General features: G+C 37.0%; 2 protein-coding genes across 2 annotated transcripts in view; one reads left to right on the top strand and one right to left on the bottom strand.

The window, feature by feature from the left end:
- Positions 1-15,883, bottom strand: part of micall2a (mical-like 2a) — a 116,430-nt gene that overhangs the window by 6,944 nt on the left and 93,603 nt on the right. The window lies entirely within an intron of this gene.
- Positions 1,069-5,471, top strand: uncx (UNC homeobox). Its single transcript, XM_084095983.1, has 3 exons — positions 1,069-2,323; positions 2,771-2,946; positions 4,204-5,471. The coding sequence occupies exons 1-3, from the start codon at positions 2,065-2,067 to the stop codon at positions 5,209-5,211; spliced, it is 1,443 nt and encodes a 480-aa protein (XP_083952109.1). The 5' UTR covers positions 1,069-2,064; the 3' UTR covers positions 5,212-5,471.

Here is a 15,883-nt window from a genome sequence, read left to right as displayed (position 1 = left end):
TGAAAGCAAGTCGTGTTCGTCTTATTATCGGGTTAATTAAAGCTAGGATCTGACAATGGCACTTGGTTGTAGAAAAACGGATTTAAATGCAATGTCTCCCGGGAACGCGTGTCAAGGGCTGCTTTTCATTGAGCTAAGATCGCGCCAGGACGGGACCGCGCCCTGAACTGTCAAAGCTGCAATTATAGAATTCTGATGTTCAAAAGGGGATCTGAATAAACCGAATTATTCATCCTTGTGTACAGTATGATAAAAAATAAGTTTAAGGCACAAAGAAAATAACATTCAAAGATTCCTTAAACTTCTAAAAGCAGCTTTTGTGAGACGGGGGGATAAAAGGCTAGATCTTGAGACATTTTTAAAGGGTTCATTAAAATTTAAACATTGAAATGCAGTGGGGTGCTAGTTGGGCTCGAGGTCAAGAGACGAACGGATTATATAGTTCCTCATAATAATATTAATTAAACAATTTGCATGCTAATAAGGTAACAATTATCAGGGCCTCTGTTGAAAGATTCGGGTTATTACAACACGCCAATCCGAGTGCCAAGGGTCAGGGAATGAGTGGGGAGCGAAATTTCAACTCAGATTAACATTATGACAACTCCAGACATTGGCCAAATAAAGTCGAATTAATTCTCTGTAATGAGAGGGGGGGGACAGGACGTCCTCTTAAAGCGGTGGGATTGATCACCATTCTCAAAAACACAGTTCACTTGCATAAATTAGTGTGTGTGTGTGTGTGTGTATATATGTAGCCTATATATATATATATATATATATATATATATATATATATATTAATGCAAGATTGCTTAATGATAATGTTAGATTAAGGTGCACCCAACCACTAGGCTACCTGACCTTAACTTAATTCAGAATATAAAATGATGATAGACTAAATAATTATTTACTTTTGTTTTGTATTCCCCCCCCCCCCCCCCCCCCCCCCTTAATGGCACACTGTCGGGTTGCAATAAAATATTAATTAATGCATGGGAGAACTGCTTACATTAATAAACCAATATTGTTTCGGAGGTGTAGCAAATGTTGTAAGTTAAAGCATGCATGATATTATATAGCCTATACACAATGACCACAAATAAACCGCGCGCAATTTGTAGCTACATCAGTTGTTTAAATGACATTAATTACACGAGTGCTATGGCAGGGGAAATATATCTAATTTTCTGTTAAATGTCGAGTGTCTTCTAATTAGCTATCGTGTAATTAAAAGTTCATTTATTCCTCCGGCACATCAAATGAGTAGGTTCGCGTCATTTTCAGCCTTTTTTTTTTTTTTTTTTTTTTTTTTTTAAAAAAAAGCATTGTGTTAGACTCGTGACGCGTCTGGTTGTAGTTCGGAATTAAAATTGACAGCTCTGTTTGACGAATATCTTCGGATTAACTTGTGACAAGTTGCCTATAAAATCGCCACATAAATAGGCTATAGTGGGTCGGTCAATTTGTCAGCATTGCACTGGCAATCTTACCTGTTCACATGGCAACATTTCGACTTGACGAATCGGTACGGTTGTGTGTTTGTTTCCCTCCTCGTTTTCTTTTCTTTTGTGTGTGTGTTTGTTTGTGTGTGCAAAAGATTCGAAATGAATAGAGGGACATTGTCTCAAACGGTGATGAATCCGACGCTCTGTGTGGCTGCAGTCCGAGGTGAGATTTCAGTGTCTATTTAGCGTTTAACTGTGTATCAAATCTGATCGCTCTCCCTCTAAGGCCCCCTGTGTAGTCGTGATGTAGTTCTTATCAAAGCCCTCCTGTCTTGTTGTGACAGCTCTGATATTGTTTATTGAGGTGGATGTCAGGTTTAATTAGCAATCGATATGGAAAGCGTTTTCAGACTACGTCTCTGACGTCAGCGCCGATTAACGTTTCTCATTGGTCTCAAATTCCCAGAGCCTAAGCTAATTATTGGAAGCTTCGTGTTGATAAAGAACAGCTCATCCTACTCTCCACATCATGTCCCCTCCTCGCTGGCCACTCTCGCTGCATGTTTTTTAAATTCACATCACCAACCACCAGACGTCGTTTCCTTTTGCCTGGGAGATGATGGACAGCAGGATACTGGATCCACCTCATGCCCAGTTCGGAGGCTCGCTCGGTGGGATGGTGGGCTTCCCGTACCATCTAAGCCACCATCATGTGTACGAATTAGCCGGTCATCAACTTCAATCCACGGCCGCGGTTCCTTTCTCAATAGACGGATTACTTAACGGCTCGTGCGCGGCTTCTGTGGTGAATTCTAACCATCTCTTGTCGCCTGGCTGCGGGATGAATGGAGATAACCAACAGTACAAACTGACAGGTAAGCAAACAGACACTTGTCCTAAACTGGCATGAGGGACTTTGGTGGACGAAGGAAAGCGTGTTTTTGTCATGTTGTAAAACAAAGATTTTTTTTTCTTCTCCCCCATAAAGCTTTGAAGAATAACCCCGGGAAACAAAACAAAGGGTTCTCTCATCATGCTAGTTTATTGGAATTAAGGCAGACTGACTTTAATAAGGAAGAGAGGCTAATATAAAATATTCTACAAAATTATTGACAGCACGTACTTCCCTCTCTCCGTATAATTTTCTTGCTATTGTTGCTTTGCCGAGAAAAGAAAACTGATGGCTTTCATTTTTCTCACTATCCTTTCTCACACATTTATGCAGAAATATAAACACTCCGAAGAATTTTAGTGGGCCAACTGTTTTGGTGGACAGAACTGTGCAAGTTACAAGCGATGCTAATTTATTGTTTCTCACATAGATTCGGGAGATCCAGAGAAGGATAGCCCGGGTTGTAAAAGAAGACGAACTCGTACCAATTTCACTGGCTGGCAGCTGGAAGAATTAGAGAAGGCTTTTAATGAAAGTCACTATCCAGATGTGTTCATGAGGGAAGCACTTGCTCTGAGATTGGATTTGATAGAATCGAGGGTGCAGGTAAATAAACTGAATTTATCTTTCATGTCTTGTGTGCCGTTATGAAACAGATCAATTCAAAAGATGTGAACACGGTTTTATGAATAGGCTAACCCTGTTTTTTTTATTTATTTTTTTTTTAGTTCTGCTTTGGTATCTTTCTCTCCATTAAATGTTTTTGTACAAAACACAGAATGTCTTAATTTTGAAAATGCTTCTGTTTTCAAATTACCTTCATTTAAGGTTAAGGAACCTTTATTTAAAGTTTAAATTATTTAAAAAACGGCAAGTGTTTGTGGACGAAATAGTCTTTTGTTGTTGTTGTTGTTTTATAATGTATTTTGTAGAGTATACAAGGCCCCACTGTTAGCAGAAATAAACAAATCAAGATACCGACTTGAACTAAGATTAAATAAAATCATTCAAAAATGTATTTTTATGATTCTATTTTACATAGCCTAAAGTCGGGTGATAGGCTATGTTTTGTGATATCGGTTGAAAAGATAGGCTACATGAATTGTTCGCAATTCTTATAAAATATTACTAAATTTAATGTGATGGATGTTTGTGATCAGAAGACATTGCTCTGTTCAGATTTCGCTACGCAAAATAGCCTGTCAGGCGTATACGTTTGTTATCATGGTCTGTAATAATCGAATCAAACATTTGGCCTATTTATCAAAACTCCTTGCCTAAACATTTATGGAGCGTATAATGTAATTCATCTAGCCTATATGTTTTAGGATGCGGCCTACTTTTAGAACAGCATTAATTGCGTTTTATTTTCATTTTATAGACAGGCCTATTTTCAATTTATTATAATTTATTTATTATTATTATATATCACACTTATAATACATAGTCAATCCTAAATATAGCCAACAACATTCTATAAACATACTGGCAATGCACAATTTAGCAAAATGTTTTCTATTTTTAGTAGCCTATTTCATAAACAACAAAAAAGAAAATACATTTTCTATCACACAATATTTAACTATACAGCATTGCATATTATAATGTTATATAGCCTACTATATATATATATATATATATATATATATATATGTGTGTGTGTGTGTGTGTGTGTGTGTGTGTGTGTGTGTTAAGTGTATAGGGCCTATATAGCCTATGCATAAGTGAATATGTAAATTAATGATCTATTAAATACGTATAATCTATACTATGTTTAAAAGAAGGAATATATTATATATAGGTCTATTTCATTGGCATTATTTTAATGTCATGAAAATTAACGTCTTTTCTTTTCGTGTTTAGGTATGGTTTCAAAACCGAAGGGCGAAATGGAGAAAAAAGGAGAACACGAAGAAAGGGCCGGGCCGACCAGCACACAACTCTCATCCGACGACCTGCAGTGGCGAGCCAATGGACCCAGAGGAAATTGCTCGCAGAGAACTAGAGAGGATGGAGAAGAAGAAAAGGAAACAAGAAAGAAGGCTTTTAAAGTCCCAGAACAAACTCATTTCCGGGGACTTATTTCACACCCCAGGATCTGACAGTGACAGTGGCTTGTCACAAGTAACGGACAGTGAACAAAGCATTTGCGACATGGGCCGAAACCAAACGCAACCAAGCTGCGACCAAACTCCACAGAAACTCCAGAACCAAAGAAACGCAGACCAAGACGCGAATGGATCCGAGCTGGACTCATCCGACAGCGGTCAGCAGTCAAACCTGTGCTCCAACAGTAGGTCTTCCACTCTTCAAAAACTCAATCCCTTTAGCGTGGAAAGCCTTCTGTCGGACTCCAGGCCGAGGCGCAAGCCGCCAATGGACTTCCCACTACCGACACCACGGCCTTTGATAGGGAAAGGACATTTTTTACTGTACCCTATTACACAACCTCTCGGTTTCATTGTTCCACAGACTGCTCTGAAGAGCACAGCACCAGGCCCCGATGCCGAAAATGGCCAGAAAGGGCCAGCTACTGACAGTTCATTTGCTGGAAACCTAGGACACAGGAACGCCAAGGACAACAGTGTAAACAACTGCGGCGCGCGAGCAATCAAAGGCCAGGTCAGTCAGTCGGGCAACATGTCGTGTTCACCACAGAGCAGTTCACCACAGACTACCATTAACGGCCACTCGACGGGCAGCTGTAACGAAAGATGCCCACAAGATATAGAGTTAGACCTCGTTGATCCAAAGTCTCCACAGTCGGAAAAAAGGGAGCAGTCGTTACCTGACTATCCACCACAAAATTCAGAATCAGCGACAACCAACAAGGACACCGACAAAGACTCAGTTGACGTCGATATGGAATAAATGATATCATAATAGAAACTGAAGTGCGTGTCGATATCGCACGACACTTCTCCTCAGATTAAACGAAGAGGAAAAAAGTCGACATATCGAAACGTATCGTTTTCATTGACATATTTATATTCTGATTAGGGGAAATATCTGTGTGAATAATTTGTGTATGTGGTGGGCTATCAAATGTTTATTAAACAAATAGCAGCAGCTCCCTGTATAAGAAACTGTAAAAAAAAAAAAAAAAAAAAAAAAAAAACACCAAGACAAAACCTCAAACGTTGTACAAAGTATTAAGATATTTATATATGTAAGTTTTTCATAAATAAATCGATTGTATACAACAAACTTAAGCGTGTATGGCCCTAAATAGAGCTTATATTGTGGGCTGGAGCTCCTTCTCCCAAACCCTGTGTTGTATTTTGTGTATTGCTTTAACAAATTTATTCATCTATAAGCTACACTGAAATGAGGTTACGAGCCGGAGGCGAAAAGACCCGTTCGACTCCTGCAGAGTTTTGATATGAAAGTAATTATTTTCCCGGTGGCTACTGCAGGGATTCAGTTTATTTTAGCCCAAAGGGTTATAATACATTACCGATTTCTAGTGATATGAAATCACATAAACTTCCAAGAATAATAGAATTAGCATGAAAGGCTGGGGTGTCAAATTGAAATACGAAAATAATAGCCCCGGCAGCTGGGAGTGTGTTTGTGCATATTGGATAGGAGATGGGAATTCGTGGGGCGGAATTTTCATGAGCTTTTCACTTTGTCAGGGCCCTTGTAGCTGGCTATATTAAGATAGATGTTCGATGATATCCCTCATTGTTCTGTCGCTTATATTGATGTTCCTGTGTTATCAGCCTATTGATCATGCGTCGGCTGTAATAGGACGGGCGAAGCAAACGTGCCTATTTACAATAGCAGAACACATTTGTTCTAATAGGGTTGGCGGTCCCATGGGACCATGTGGGGGCTCCCAGACATCTGCGCCTTGACAATATTAGCACTGTTGACCAGATCTAAAGGCGAGGTAAGAAAAGAAGGCAATAAAAGCATACGATCATTTTCATGATAAATATAGCCTAACTGCACGGTAGCTAAATACCAATAATGAATTAGCATTTTCATTTTCCAAGGTGTTTAATTTTGCTCATACGGGCGCGTTTATTGTCTTCTTCTTAAACATCCTCTGGTCGCCTCACTTCCACCGGTCTTGATTTGCAAATAAATTGAAAATAATCAGTGAGGCTGGCGCAAATGAATTTCTGAGCCAGTGTCTCTTTCATAATATTTACATAATTTTCACCAGAGACAGATTTAAGACTTGGCATATGGCGTCCAGGGCAAATAGACTACACAACGGTGGGCAAGATAAGAGCAGAAAAGATGTCAGGACAATCAATAAGAACATATTTTGAAATGATGATGATGGCCCAGATTTGCAAGCCTATACAAAAACAATAATTAGCCTATTTATTCCTAATACACGTTTCATATTGGGTCTTTGGAGACATCATACCCCATCTCAATGTCAACCGAATAAAATAGCTATCTCTATTTCAGTCAGTGAACTGCCTTTTGTATACTATATAAAAAAGAAAGTGTTTGGAAAATGTTAGTTGTCTGGAGGTGTCCTTCAATTTGCTGCTGTTTTTTTTTTTTTTTTTTTTTTTTTTCTCCTATTGGGGCGCGTTCATGTTTAATTCATTTGCAATCTGAATAGGAGTATCGCTGGCTGCACACTGGTGGCCTTAAGGTGAAATTAGCGATTTGCTTAAGTAGTTAAGCTTTTGCCTGAAAGCAGCGCGCTGTATGATTCAGGACAAACTATCAATCGATATGGCCCAGGCAGCCTCCAGGAGATGTGTCCTCCATGAATCATACTTTATGAATTCAATTTCTACCCGGAGAAATTTTCAATTTGAACGCTGGATCATTATGGGAGAGTGTAAATTGTTTTTGCTCTATTATGCATCGGACGCCATCATTTTTCTTTCTAATTACGGAGGTGTCAGGTCGGGCTGTCATGCAGGCGCTGATTTTCAATTTAACTGATCATCATGCATTCATTTTCCCATTTGATAAATCTGCTATCTCGACGCCGCGCCATGCCTGGAATTTTAAGAGAGAGAGAGAGAGAGAGAGAGAGAGAGAGAGAGAGAGAGAGAGTGAGAGAGAACAGCAAAGTAATGGGGGTGTGTGTGTGCAGCAATAAGTGCAGATCAGGCAGCTAATTTAGCACCTCCTGATATTCCATCTCCATTTCTCATTTTCAACTCTCTGAGGAGAGAAAAGCAGCCCAAAGGCAGAAAGCTGGTATTCAACAACATCAGGGGTAAAACGACTCGGAAAACGCTTGTTTTCCTCAACACATTTTCCAAATTAGGATATCAAGCTTAATTAATGCTAATTGAGTTCCTCAATACGTGTTATTTTTATTTAATAGAATCAAATTCGCGCAATTAATTATGAAGGTGATTTCAAGAGCCTCATTTGCAACACCCAGTCTTAACCCCTCCCTGAGTGCTTCGTAGATTTTTTTTTGTCGTATTATATTTAGCTAAACTCGAGCGCCTCATATACCTCGAGGACAGGTGCAAGACCAACCGAATAGTGATTATATTCTGCTTCTCTTTAGGCCGCACTGTTTTAACATGGCTGGAGAAATATAGCTTTCAATATAAATCTTCAAGGAATTAAACATCTCAAAACTCACTTGAAGTTTTTTTAGCATTTTTCATAACAATTTATATAGCCTACATTTTGATTGTGATTAAATTCGAAAATTGGATTTATTTATCTTTGGCAACATTCTTTGACAATGCAATATTATATTTACTGTTACCTGGTTCATGTATCATGACGAAAAAAATATATGTTATTGAATATGAAATAGTCTGAATTGCACTTTTGGACTATAAAACTTTTTTTTTTTCTAACCCTAACCCTAACCCTTTTTTTTTTTTACATCTCGAAAAGAGGGTGAAATAGAGGAACTCCATCGTAAGGTGTTGTAAAATCGATTGAGGACCAGATCCTTTTGTCAAACGGCAATATTTTTGATTGCAAAAGACAGACAATATCTATTGACAGCCGTACAAATTTGGGAATGATAGTTAAATGACATAGGCCTAAACAACATTACAACAAACGAAAATTAAACCTAAAACACTAAGTGATAACATATCCAATTATTTACACCTTACTTGAGTTCATCAATTTCGGGATCGTGAATAAACAATGCACATGTCAGTTATACTCCCCATCCCGCGTTTGCATGGCAGAGATAAGAGCGTTGAAGTCCGCCGGTGAATTAATGGGCATACGCTGTAAAGTAATCCTAAAATGCATGGCAGAGTAGCTGCAGGATAGGAGCCAAATGTCAAGTACCGTTTTAAGTGATTGTGAGAAAGATCTAAGTGGCACTGCTTTTCTTTGGCCACCAATGGTAGACTCCTCTGTCCCTGCAATCACTTCAACACTCCTCCTTATTGAAATAAGATTGAACTTTGATTCAATCGCCCACTTATAATATGAGGGATTATCGATTTTTGTCCCGAGCTTGAAACAAAAATGCAAGCGAGATTTCACACCAATTTACAAAGAATTGGGAAGTTTCAGTGAGGTAATTAAATAATTCCCTTTGAGGGCAATTAAAAGAGTGAAAACAGCATTAATAGCAACTCATAATGCACTTTGTATTTAGAATGGGTAATTCTAGTATTAAGTTTAGCAATGCAATCAACACATTATTAAAAATGTAATACATACACAGTTTCATATCTACATTAGATACATGTGTTCTATAGCATGTTTAAAGACTTATTGTTTTTTATAATTTAATAATTATATAATTTTATTATCATCACATGCTGGCTTAATCTGAAAATTCAATCCTCAGTAAAAAGGTGTACCATGAAGAAAACTAACAAAGCAAAGATTTTTCATTAAAACAGTCTCACTAAATCATGGACCTCCTTCACAACAGTATCACATGTATTACCATTTTTTTTTTTTTTTTTTTTTTTTCATACATATTCTTGACCCGGTGTAAGTCAGTATGATAAACATGACCCAAATGTTAACACTAACTCCCCTGGTCATTGTGGTTATTAAAAATCTAACAGCCTGTGTGACTGCTGCTTTGCACTTCTTTTCTAATTATCACCTTGTGAGATGTGTTTCATTACCTACATTTCATCTGATAAACCACTGAATTCTGGCCAAAAGAGAATTTGTTGGTCCATGACAACAATCTCAACAAGAGATTCATGGAGCCTGCAGCACATCTTTCTGGCTCTCAATGACCTCAGGCTCCAACAAATTATCCATTGTATTAAAATGTTACTATTGAAAATATAGCTATAGGTTACTAAAACTATAGGCTAATTGTTTGAACAAATCTGAAATTGTAGTGAATTTTTTTTTACTACTCATGCGTGACGCAAAATCATAATGAAAACAAAATTATTTGATACAAATAATTTACATTGTGATGTAGATTTTTAGTTTCAACACTTTGTTAACCTTTTTAACTTATTCAACCGCCTAAATTGTTTGTATTAAAGCAGAACCGCTACTGGCAAAATATGTTTTCCTCATTTTAAAATGCATACTGATAATGTCACAACAAAGAAAGGCAATAAGTACTTCATTAAGTAAAAAATGTGAACAAAATAACTGAAGCTTTATTCTTTTTGTCAATATATTCTTTATGATGTAAATGTTTTATGCTAATATTAAGTATAAACATGCATTATGAGTTGTGTCCTATTCACTGAGCTTAATAAAGCTATAACATATATATATATATATATAGGTATATATGGGTATATTTGTGGCAATAGATAAAAATACATTGTATGGGTCAAAATTATCGATTTTTCTTTTATGCCAAAAATCATTAGTATATTAAGTAATGATCATATTCCATGAAGATATTTTGTAAATTTCCTACCGTAAATATATAAAACATTTATTTTTGTGAGTGAATGCAGCACAATCACAAACATAAATGGACAACTTTAAAGGCAGTTTTCTCAATGTTTCGATTTTTTTGCACCCTCAGATTCCAGATTTTCAAATAGTTGTATCTCGGCCAAATATTGTCATATGCTAACAAACCATACATCAATGGAAAGCGTATTTATTCAGCTTTCAGATGATGTATGAATCTCAAGTTAAAAAATTTGAGCAATGTGACTGGTTTTGTGGTCCATGGTCACACACACACACACACACACACACACACACACACACACACACACACACACACATACACATACACATACACATACACATACACATACATATACACACACATATATATATACATACATGTAACAACTGGGGCAATGAGGCATTCACAAAATGCAGGCCTTGACAGTAGTAAGATACAAATGTGTCATAATGTGCTTCACTGTGAACTGACACTGGCAGTTCATTCTCACCCGAAAGCTAATTCATTATCAATTAGAAGTGAAAATGGAGATGGGTGGGAAGGATCCTCGAGAGCCTGGCACCTGCATGTTCCTCACCTGCGCTGATGTGCCGCAGTGATGGCTAAAGCTCTCGCTGGTGATTTAGAAGGCTCTGTGTAAACAAGCGTTTCACTCCCCTGTCTTCCCAGGGACTCCAGACCCTAGAGGTTAATGAAGCGTGAAGTGTGAAAACTTCCTGAGATGGGATGAGTTAAATAGTGTTTCCAGATGTTAAGGCAACACTGTCCAAATCTATTTGTAAGTGACAACCCTTTACGGGTCACAAATAACTCTAGTTATGTGAGAGATAAATAAGCTCCCCTTTGACCATTTACCAATCCAGCTGTTTATTTAAAAATATATAGCTACAGGGTAAGGGAGCAGCATTAAAAATGGATTCTGTGAAGCTAATGTAACCCATCACAGCTCACTAGAAGGTGTAAATGCGTTGATGTTCTCAGTAAAGAACTTGTTAACATCAAAATGACTTCACATAACGGTGAAGTGACAGTTTGAAGGGCCGTTGTAAAAATCTACTGGTGCTGGATTTCAGAATAAAGACTTCTGTTCCTGGAGGCTTTAGCACATGCAGACATTTTGAATTCAACATTAACTATGCTTTTCATTATAGTAGAGTAGGCTATTGTCTCCCTAGATCACTCGCAGCTTTTCTCTGTTCCTCTCTTCCAAACAACCACCACCATGCTAAGGTCAAACTTTGTTATGAGGATTTATAAGGTAACTTTTGTCATTGATTTGGGTCAAGTCCAACATAGCGGGACATGGAAGGAATTGCCTAAGGGTGTAGTTAACCCTGGGATAATTGGTAATTATTTTATACCTTAAACCGCATTAACCTTCCCCATTTCATATGGAGAGGACACAGTTAGTCCGATTCATAAAAGACCCGTTCAACCTGATGTGGAATACACAGCATCATAAAGAGACATACAGGGAGAAGGAAAATTATTCAATTCAGGTGAACTTTGAAAGATATTGAGTCAAAGCTATTTCTCAATCCATTATCAAACTACTCTAGAGAGGCTCTAAGAGGAGCTGTTTCTTCATAATGCAAACAAAAGGAAGGCTATTACAAAAGGTGCCCAGTTTACACATGAAGTGCTGTTATAATGTTTGCAAAATGAAATGAAAAGTGAGGAGTGTATTTTCTGCGCCACTTGCGGCATCAAACAGAATTGCCAATATAATGTTTACTTCCAAATTTACAGTAGCCCATAAAATAAGTCATGATCTGGAGCAAAGAGGACTTTCAGACTTTTGCAGTTTATGCATTTAGCAACTAACTAAAAATAATAAGGGATAATTTATTCTGATAATAGTAAAAAAAAAAATACAAACAAACAATATTTCGTTGCATTTTGGGTGTCGAAATTATCTAGTTTTTACTCCGCCAATTTTTATTAAAAATACAATTAACACAGCATCCATTTTCTAGTCATATTTTGGCTAACGTTACCTTATATGACCTCGTTCTTATTAATGCAAAAGCTTTTAAACCATTCAAGCGCAATAAGACGCAAAACAGAACGCAGTGCTGTACTGGTGCGGGTCTCTGAATCTCCTGCTGTGACACACACACACAAACACACACTCGTGCTCACAGAAAGCCACTTCAGACAGCGCTTGAACGGACAAATACACACAAAACTATGCTAAAATGCCTGTTTTGTCGACTATCCTCGGAAGCACAGTTTTAAATGAGTTAAATTAAGTTTTAAATTAAAGTAAAGAGTTGTGAGAAAATGTGCAGGTCTTAAAGTGACAGCAGCCTAATAAACCTGCTGCTGTCTGTCATTAAGGATAATCAAAGAACAAAAATAAAAGAGAAAATCACTCACTACTCTTGACTTAATAGCTTTTGTAGCTTTAATAATGATTCATCTATATTTATTTATAATTTATGTTGTAAAGACTGTGAAGTGTTTGACAGCTTTATTCAATTTCTCTACCTGTTAGACCTGAAAATCTTAAAGCACTGTTTACAGGGCTACATGGGTCAAAAACAATGAAAACAATAACTTTTTTGTGCATTTTGACAAAATCTGAACCGGTCTGACTGGGCCAACAGAAAAGTAGCCCTGATATATTTAAGGGCACAAGTAAATGTGACATTTATTAGAATGGGTTTATGTGAAGATTGTTTTAAGTTCACTTAAATTAAAAGTTGATTATATTTTTATAAAGCTTATAAATGTTAAAATGTACAGGTTACAATTATATGGTAATACTAAATTGCTTAAATTATTGACTAAAATTGATCGATTGACAGCCTTAATTCAAACGCAACTGGCTCCACCTTGTGTCTCAAGCCTGGTTTATACACAACTTTTGCCCTGATTTGTTGCCTCCATTTGTAGTCTGGGGTCGATGCTAGTCGATGCTAGTTACCAAAAGTCAAAGCCAGTCTGCAGATTTTGAGCAGTTGGAGTTTGTTGTATGATTGGCCCATCATGTTTTTTTCTCCATCTTCAGACTGTGATTCCATCCAGTCAGAGGTTATCAAACATGTTTGATATTTTGAGATGTTTTTAGAACATGTGTCTCATCTCCTAGCAATGAGGTGTGTGTTTTTCTGTGTTCACGCCATGTTGTAATTACCAAAATTATGAGATGACAACACGCAACATTCCATTTGGAGCACATTCCTCAGTCTCAGGATTATACATTTCTATGGGAACACTATCAACGCCAAATTTAACCTGCAGCGGTCAGGTGGTACAAGTCGGAGCTCTCAGAAAATTCCCAGTTAAAGAGGATGTGAGCGCTTTTTACAAGTCGGAATCTTGTAATTACGGTAATTCCGACATGGCGCAAAGTAAACGCACATATTCTGCGCGAGTTTGGCATTCAAGGGAATGACTTGAAGTCAGGTAGTGTGTGATCCTCATGGTGCGTCCGAAATCGCGTACTGTCTGATTAGGTATTTCATTTGAATTTGAACTTACTTTGCGACATTTAAAAAAGTATGTTCTATTTAGTATGAATGTGTGTAGTATGAATGTAATTTGGATGTACTACATCCGCCATGTTGTCATTATCATGTGACCTACCTACCAGCGTCAGTTGCGTTGCTTCACCTCCATTGACAAATCCCCTCCCTTGGCCTCATTCAGAATCTCGCCGGAAGAAGGAGGTCAACCAGGAACTTCTGTTTTTTTGAATATGTATTCAGATATACTGCTCTGTTGGCATATTGTTTTTCACATGCTATATAGTAGGGAAATATTCGATTTCGGACACGGCGTCAGTCTTTTATTGTATGATGCCCAGTTTTTTTTCTAGCCATTTACAAAGTTGGCAAGTATATGATGCAGAGTGTTTTGAAATATGTTAGGATTTTTAAAGTTGTGCAGTGTAGGCTTTTCCAGACTTGAGATGTGTATTGTAGTGAAAATGACCTCAAAGGACTTCAGTAGTCTATAGATTGGGTCAGAGTAGCACCATATTAAATGTTTTGACGGGATTGAAAACGAGGCTTTGAGGGATAGAAGTACAGTGTGTTCAATTGAATGTGGCCTACTGTTGTTTAACAACATACCGATTGTTCATCTACGAAACACCGTTCCAAAAACTTTCAGTGAACAAAAACTTTTGAAAGTTGTCAGTTGTGAAAATTACATCTAGGATCTTATGCATGCAATTGTAAAATATATCACTCACAGCCTCGTTTTCATTTGTGTCAAATCCAATATGGTGTCTAATTTGACTACGATCTATTACTGTAATATTGTATAAAATAAAAATAAAATTATATTTAATGAACAACAATATTTAAATTAACAACAATAGCCATTATAAAAGACAAATTCAGTCAAACATACAAAAGCAGTGCTCTAGTACAGGATTTAAGTTAAATATAGCAAATATAAAGTAATGAAACTTAATTTTCCCCTTAACCAAAATCAATTTGCTCTGGAACAAGGACTGGCCGAGATGAAGCTTCTGTCTGTCTATCTATCTATCTATCTATCTATCTATCTATCTATCTATCTATCTATCTATCTATCTATCTATCTATCTATCTATCTATCTATCTATCTATCTATCTATCTATCTATCTATCTATCTATCTGTCTGTCTGTCTATCTGTCTATCTGTCTGTCTGTCTGTCTGTATGTCTGTCTGTATGTCTATCTATCTATCTAATGTATGTATATATGTATAAAGGCTTATATTTTATGTATTTGAGGAGCAGAGAAGAGTGTCTTAGTCTAGCAATAGTTGTTGAGTCATAGCTGTCTTAAATAACCTGTGTAGCATTTCTTCTTTAATAACATGAGATTTTGGCCAAGTGACAGAAAAAAAACTGAGCACCCATATAGCTGTAATAAACTTTATAACCTGAAAGTTCACAAAAACAAAATGCGATACACTTACTGCCTCAGATGCGGCTGTTCTAATTACAGACAAAACATGTTGGCATATGTTATTCACTAAATTTACTGCATGATCAAAAACATTGTAACTCCATTTGTGGTTGATTTTGGTAAAATGTCAATAATATAATGACACATGCAAGTATCTAAGCATACATAAAGCCACAATATCAACTGACAACACAGTGTTTATATAAAAAAAAAGAAGAAAAAAAATGTTTTGGAGATATTTAGGTTTCCGTTCGACAGCAACGTTATGGATAATATGAGGCTCTGTAGTGGTAAAAATATAAAATCATTTAAACTCAAAACAGTTATTTTTTTATTATTATACTATTATTTATTCATTTTTATTTACAACTGATAAACCATTACCCAAATCATAACAGTACTTTAGATCTTTTGAATGTATGTCTTAATATCCCTCAGCTGCAATTATATCAATAGGTTTTTAAATGTTCTATACAAGTCAACACCTCCCAGCTACATCATTAAACCAAAATTGCAAAAGCTTTTAACACAGCTTGGCCAGTAACTCAGACTTTATATGCGCATTACCGAAGGTTTAATCCTTTGGACTCCCTGGTTGTACAGACATTTACTATCCCATTAGGGCTCAGAAAGGCTCAAGGACAGGCTCCAAAAACTTGATCCCACTCAGGGTCCACATTTTTATTTAACATTGAGGAGAAATTGGTTCTAACTGGGTCTGAAATGTCACTTTCAAACATGTCTAGTGCTATGGCCCTGATGCAGGCACAATCAATCACATTAGAGCAGTGGAAGTGGGGAGATGTGACA

This window comes from Abramis brama, assembly GCF_963993115.1.
Source record: "Abramis brama genome assembly, chromosome: 1".
NCBI classification, from domain to species: Eukaryota; Metazoa; Chordata; class Actinopteri; order Cypriniformes; family Leuciscidae; genus Abramis; species Abramis brama.
Note: the sequence above shows the minus strand (reverse complement) of the source record. Positions and strands in the feature narration are given on the sequence as shown.